The following is a 7,249-nucleotide window of genomic DNA, read 5'->3' on the forward strand; positions in this document are numbered from 1 at the left end:
TACAGAAACAGGAGATGGACTCCTACCCTATGGGCCGTTCTGGTTCACTCTACAGAAACAGGAGATGGACTCCTACCCTATGGGCCGTTCTGGTTCACTCTACAGAAACAGGAGATGGACTCCTGCCCTACGGGCCGTTCTGGTTCACTCTACAGAAACAGGAGATGGACTCCTGCCCTATGGGCCTTTCTGGCTCACTCTACAGAAACAGGAGATGGACTCCTACCCTACGGGCCTTTCTGGCTCCGACAAGGTTTATTTAAAAACAAATTCAGCAGCCTCAGATTCCCTTTGTGATGGTACTAATTTCATTCCACACAGCAGCCTCAATCAGACGGCAGATCAATCAACCAATCAGACCGCAGACCAATCAACCAATCAGACGGCCGTAGGAGGGTGTCCTCCATTCAGAGACATCCTCCTTAGTGACCGGGTCCTGAAGGATCCCTCAGGGTGAATACTGTCTGGTTTAGCCTCACACCTGAACACCATGACGAACCCATTCCTGTAGTTCTTATTCATCCAGCCGTACAGGAGCGGGTTAGCGAAGGTGGAGCACATGGCTACCATGTGGAAGAGAGTATAGATGAGCTTGTATTGTCTTAAGCTGAGGACCAGGTCTAGGTCACTGGCTAGTTGAAACACGTGGAAGGGTAGCCAGCATGTGGCGAAGACTACAACCACCATAACCAGCATCTTGGTGGTCTTCTTCCTGCGCTGGATGGCGTCGATGCGGCTCGCTGGACTCACGTGGTTCTTCAGCTTCACCCAGATGCAGATGTAGGCATAACTGATGATGGACAGTGGCAGCACATACTGCAGCAGAAACATAGACAGGCTGTAAATGACTCCGTCTCTGCTGCTGCCGTAAGGCCACTTCTCGTAGCAGACTGAGATCCTCAGGTTGATGGACGGGATCTCCTCCTGACGGTACTCTCTGAAGATGGCGAGCGGGCCGGCCAGCACGGCGGACAGCGTCCAGGTGAGAGCCACGATGAGCAGGCTGCTTCGCCAGGTGAGGCGCTGGCCCAGGTGGAACACGATACACCTGTAGCGCTCCAGAGCGATGACGGTCAGCGTCAGGATCGATACGTGCACGCTCAGCGCCTGGGCGAACGGGACCATGTGACACAGCACCGCGCCGAACTTCCACTCGTCGAGCAAGGTATAAACCAGTGTGAACGGTAAACACAACGTATCCACCAACAGGTCGGCCAGCGCCAGGTTAGCTATGAAGAAGTTAGTGACCGTCCTCATGTTCCGGAAGCGGATGATCATGTAGATGACAAGGGCGTTGCCTACTAGACCCAGTAGGATGATCAGACTGTACGCTGTGATCAAAGCACCCTGGACTCCTACATGCTTGGTGATGTCAGAGTGGAACCCCGGCCGGTCGAGGTGGAGGCTGAGACTGTCGTTAGCCAGGATGCCTTGTTGCATGTGGGTGGAGGTGGTGTCCATGTGGACTGGCAGGTCAGGTGCTCGGTCGGCCGTGCTGTTGGTGGTAGGGAGGGAGAGAGGGAGGGAGAGAGGGAGGGAGGGAGAGAGGGAGGGGGGGAGGGAGGGAGGGAAGGAAGGAAGGAGGGAAGGAGAGAGGGGGGGTGTTCATTGCACAAGAAGAACTAGGTAGATGGTCGCTAATTAGCTTCTAGTAATTTCCATTCAGTGGACACCACATGCATGCTGGTCTGGATCCTATAGATTCTTGGACGGTGAACTTGAGGAAAATACTGAATCATTACTGGCTCAAAAACAATCAGATAAAAATGAGTCCCAGATGGCACCCTATTCAATAAACAGTGCACTACTTTAAATGTGATCTGATATGATCTATATTCTGATATGATCTATGATCTGATATGATCTATGATCTGATATGATCTATTATCTGATATGATATATGATCTAATATGATCTATTATCTGATATGATCTATTATCTGATATGATCTATGATCTGATATGATCTATTATCTGATATGATCTATTATCTGATATGATCTATGATCTGATATGATCTATTATCTGATATGATCTATTATCTGATATGATCTGATATGATCTATTATCTGATATGATCTATTATCTGATATGATCTATTATCTGATATGATCTATTATCTGATATGATTTGATATTATCTATTATCTGATATGATCTATTATCTGATATGATCTGATATGATCTATTATCTGATATGATCTATTATCTGATATGATCTATGATCTATTATCTGATATGATCTATGATCTGATATGATCTATTATATGATATGATCTATTATCTGATATGATCTATTATCTGATATGATCTATGATCTATTATCTGATATGATCTATGATCTATTATCTGATATGATCTATGATCTGATATGATCTATTATCTGATATGATCTATGATCTGATATGATCTATTATCTGATATGATCTATTATCTGATATGATCTGATATGATCTGTGATCTGATATGATCTATTATCTGATATGATCTATTATCTGATATGATCTATTATATGATATGATCTGATATGATCTATGATCTGATATGATCTATTATCCGATATGATCTGATATGATCTATTATCTGATATGATCTATTATCTGATATGATCTATTATATGATATGATCTGATATGATCTATGATCTGATATGATCTATTATCCGATATGATCTGATATGATCTATTATCTGATATGATCTATTATCTGATATGATCTGATCTATTATCTGATATGATCTATTATCTGATAAGAGCTAAGATCTGCAGTGGTGAGCTAACTTATATTTGACCCTAACTTACCCAGCACCTCAGCCTCCAACCTTCCCAGCACCTCATCCCTGCCAGCCTCAGCCTCCAATCCTCCCAGCACCTCATCCCTGCCAGCCTCAGCCTCCAATCCTCCCAGCACCTCATCCCTGCCAGCCTCCAACCCTCCCAGCAACTCATCCCAGCCTCAGCCTCCAACCCTCCCAGCACCTCATCCCTCCCAGCCTCAGCCTCCAACCCTCCCAGCACCTCATCCCTCCCAGCCTCAGCCTCCAATCCTCCCAGCACCTCATCCCTGCCAGCCTCCAATCCTCCCAGCACCTCATCCCTGCCAGCCTCCAATCCTCCCAGCACCTCATCCCTGCCAGCCTCCAACCCTCCCAGCACCTCATCCCTGCCAGCCTCAGCCTCCAATCCTCCCAGCACCTCATCCCTGCCAGCCTCAGCCCCCAACCCTCCCAGCACCTCATCCATGCCAGCCTCCAATCCTCCCAGCACCTCATCCCTGCCAGCCTCCAACCCTCCCAGCAACTCATCCCAGTCTCAGCCTCCAACCCTCCCAGCACCTCATCCCCCCCAGCCTCCAACCCTCCCAGCACCTCATCCCTGCCAGCCTCAGCCTCCAACCCTCCCAGCACCTCATCCCTCCCAGCCTCAGCCTCCAATCCTCCCAGCAGCTCATCCCTCCCTGCACCTCATCCCTTTCAGCCTCAGCCTCCATCCCTCCCAACTCCAGGGGAGACAAACACAGATAGAAATGGAATGTGTTCTGGAATGCCAGAAAGAATTCCGACTGAAATATGGAATCAGAAGCATGCTGCATGCGTCTGGGTCAGAAATAAGGCACATGAATACATCTGGGTTTATGTTTATTACACAGGCTATACTGAGATTGAGACCATAACATCTGGGTTTGTGTTTATTACACAGGCTATACTGAGATTGAGTCCATAACATCTGGGTTTGTGTTTATTACACAGGCTATACTGAGATTGAGACCATAACATCTGGGTTTATGTTTATTACACAGGCTATACTGAGATTGAGTCCATAACATCTGGGTTTATGTTTATTACACAGGCTATACTGAGTGTAATGGCTCCCTTTTGAAGAATGAAGAGTGGACCAAGGTGCAGAGTGGTAGGCGTACACATCGTCTTTTTATTGATGACACCAACACGAAAATAACGAAGACAAACAAAACGAAAGTGCACAGTTCTGTCAGGCACAGACAGATAGACAGCTGCCTCAGTATGATCCCCAATCAGAGACAACGATAGACAGCTGCCTCAGTATGATCCCCAATCAGAGACAACGATAGACAGCTGCCTCAGTATGATCCCCAATCAGAGACAACGATAGACAGCTGCCTCAGTATGATCCCCAATCAGAGAAAACGATAGACAGCTGCCTCAGTACGATCCCCAATCAGAGACAACGATAGACAGCTGCCTCAGTACGATCCCCAATCAGAGACAACGATAGACAGCTGCCTCAGTACGATCCCCAATCAGAGACAACGATAGACAGCTGCCTCAGTACGATCCCCAATCAGAGACAACGATAGACAGCTGCCTCAGTACGATCCCCAATCAGAGACAACGATAGACAGCTGCCTCAGTACGATCCCCAATCAGAGACAACGATAGACAGCTGCCTCAGTACGATCCCCAATCAGAGACAACGATAGACAGCTGCCTCTGTATGATACCCAATCAGAGACAACGATAGACAGCTGCCTCAGTATGATCCCCAATCAGAGACAACGATAGACAGCTGCCTCAGTATGATACCCAATCAGAGACAACGATAGACAGCTGCCTCTGTATGATACCCAATCAGAGACAACGATAGACAGCTGCCTCAGTATGATCCCCAATCAGAGACAACGATAGACAGATGCCTCAGTATGATCCCCAATCAGAGACAACGATAGACAGCTGCCTCAGTATGATACCCAATCAGAGACAACGATAGACAGCTGCCTCAGTATGATCCCCAATCAGAGACAACGATAGACAGCTGCCTCAGTATGATCCCCAATCAGAGACAACGATAGACAGCTGCCTCAGTATGATCCCCAATCAGAGACAACGATAGACAGCTGCCTCAGTATGATCCCCAATCAGAGACAACGATAGACAGCTGCCTCAGTATGATCCCCAATCAGAGACAACGATAGACAGCTGCCTCAGTATGATCCCCAATCAGAGACAACGATAGACAGCTGCCTCAGTATGATCCCCAATCAGAGACAACGATAGACAGCTGCCTCAGTATGATCCCCAATCAGAGACAACGATAGACAGCTGCCTCAGTATGATCCCCAATCAGAGACAACGATAGACAGCTGCCTCAGTACGATCCCCAATCAGAGACAACGATAGACAGCTGCCTCAGTACGATCCCCAATCAGAGACAACGATAGACAGCTGCCTCAGTACGATCCCCAATCAGAGACAACGATAGACAGCTGCCTCAGTACGATCCCCAATCAGAGACAACGATAGACAGCTGCCTCAGTACGATCCCCAATCAGAGACAACGATAGACAGCTGCCTCAGTACGATCCCCAATCAGAGACAACGATAGACAGCTGCCTCAGTACGATCCCCAATCAGAGACAACGATAGACAGCTGCCTCAGTACGATCCCCAATCAGAGACAACGATAGACAGCTGCCTCAGTACGATCCCCAATCAGAGACAACGATAGACAGCTGCCTCAGTACGATCCCCAATCAGAGACAACGATAGACAGCTGCCTCAGTACGATCCCCAATCAGAGACAACGATAGACAGCTGCCTCAGTACGATCCCCAATCAGAGACAACGATAGACAGCTGCCTCAGTACGATCCCCAATCAGAGACAACGATAGACAGCTGCCTCAGTACGATCCCCAATCAGAGACAACGATAGACAGCTGCCTCAGTATGATCCCCAATCAGAGACAACGATAGACAGCTGCCTCAGTATGATCCCCAATCAGAGACAACGATAGACAGCTGCCTCAGTATGATCCCCAATCAGAGACAACGATAGACAGCTGCCTCAGTATGATCCCCAATCAGAGACAACGATAGACAGCTGCCTCAGTATGATCCCCAATCAGAGACAACGATAGACAGCTGCCTCAGTATGATCCCCAATCAGAGACAACGATAGACAGCTGCCTCAGTATTTTTTTATTTTATTTTTTTTTATTTTACCTTTATTTAACCAGGTAGGCAAGTTGAGAACAAGTTCTCATTTACAATTGCGACCTGGCCAAGATAAAGCAAAGCAGTTCGACAGATACAACAACACAGAGTTACACATGGAGTAAAACAAACATACAGTCAATAATAAAGTATAAACAAGTCTATATACAATGTGAGCAAATGAGGTGAGAAGGGAGGTAAAGGCAAAAAAAGGCCTTGGTGGCAAGGTAAATACAATATAGCAAGTAAAACACTGGAATGGTAGTTTTGCAATGGAAGAATGTGCAAAGTAGAAATAAAAATAATGGGGTGCAAAGGAGCAAAATAAATAAATAAATTAAATACAGTTGGGAAAGAGGTAGTTGATAGGGCTAAATTATATGTGGGCTATGTACAGGTGCAGTAATCTGTGAGCTGCTCTGACAGTTGGTGCTTAAAGCTAGTGAGGGAGATAAGTGTTTCCAGTTTCAGAGATTTTTGTAGTTCGTTCCAGTCATTGGCAGCAGAGAACTGGAAAGAGAGGCGGCCAAAGAAAGAATTGGTTTTGGGGGTGACTAGAGAGATATACCTGCTGGAGCGTGTGCTACAGGTGGGAGATGCTATGGTGACCAGCGAGCTGAGATAAGGGGGGACTTTACCTAGCAGGGTCTTGTAGATGACATGGAGCCAGTGGGTTTGGCGACGAGTATGAAGCGAGGGCCAGCCAACGAGAGCGTACAGGTCGCAATGGTGGGTAGTGTATGGGGCTTTGGTGACAAAACGGATTGCACTGTGATAGACTGCATCCAGTTTGTTGAGTAGGGTATTGGAGGCTATTTTGTAAATTACATCGCCAAAGTCGAGGATTGGTAGGATGGTCAGTTTTACAAGGGTATGTTTGGCAGCATGAGTGAAGGATGCTTTGTTGCGAAATAGGAAGCCAATTCTAGATTTAACTTTGGATTGGAGATGTTTGATATGGGTCTGGAAGGAGAGTTTACAGTCTAACCAGACACCTAAGTATTTGTAGTTGTCCACGTATTCTAAGTCAGAGCCGTCCAGAGTAGTGATGTTGGACAGGCGGGTAGGTGCAGGTAGTGATCGGTTGAAGAGCATGCATTTAGTTTTACTTGTATTTAAGAGCAGTTGGAGGCCACGGAAGGAGAGTTGTATGGCATTGAAGCTTGCCTGGAGGGTTGTTAACACAGTGTCCAAAGAAGGGCCGGAAGTATACAGAATGGTGTCGTCTGCGTAGAGGTGGATCAGAGACTCACCAGCAGCAAGAGCGACCTCATTGATGTATA

General features: G+C 46.9%; 1 protein-coding gene across 1 annotated transcript; it reads right to left on the reverse strand.

Moving 5' to 3' along the window:
* Nucleotides 1-378: 378 nt before the first annotated feature.
* Nucleotides 379-3,239, reverse strand: LOC118945985 (neuropeptide Y receptor type 2-like). Its single transcript, XM_036969637.1, has 2 exons — nt 2,830-3,239; nt 379-1,495 (listed from the first exon to the last, which is right to left on the reverse strand). Exons 1-2 carry the CDS (start codon nt 3,237-3,239, stop codon nt 379-381), a joined length of 1,527 nt encoding a protein of 508 aa, XP_036825532.1.
* Between the last annotated feature and the right edge of the window lie 4,010 nt (nt 3,240-7,249).

The sequence above is a fragment of the Oncorhynchus mykiss genome, chromosome 31 (genome assembly GCF_013265735.2).
Source record: "Oncorhynchus mykiss isolate Arlee chromosome 31, USDA_OmykA_1.1, whole genome shotgun sequence".
Lineage (NCBI taxonomy): Eukaryota > Metazoa > Chordata > Actinopteri > Salmoniformes > Salmonidae > Oncorhynchus > Oncorhynchus mykiss.

Bases quoted from the DNA above. Each gene is read 5' to 3' on its own strand.
- LOC118945985 (XM_036969637.1), bottom strand. From the start codon at position 3,239: ATGGATGAGGTGCTGGGAGGGTTGGGGGCTGAGGCTGGCAGGGATGAG. The intron at 1,496-2,829 runs GTGCTGGGAAGG...TACCACCAACAG, and splicing joins CTGAGGCTGGCAGGGATGAG to CACGGCCGACCGAGCACCTG.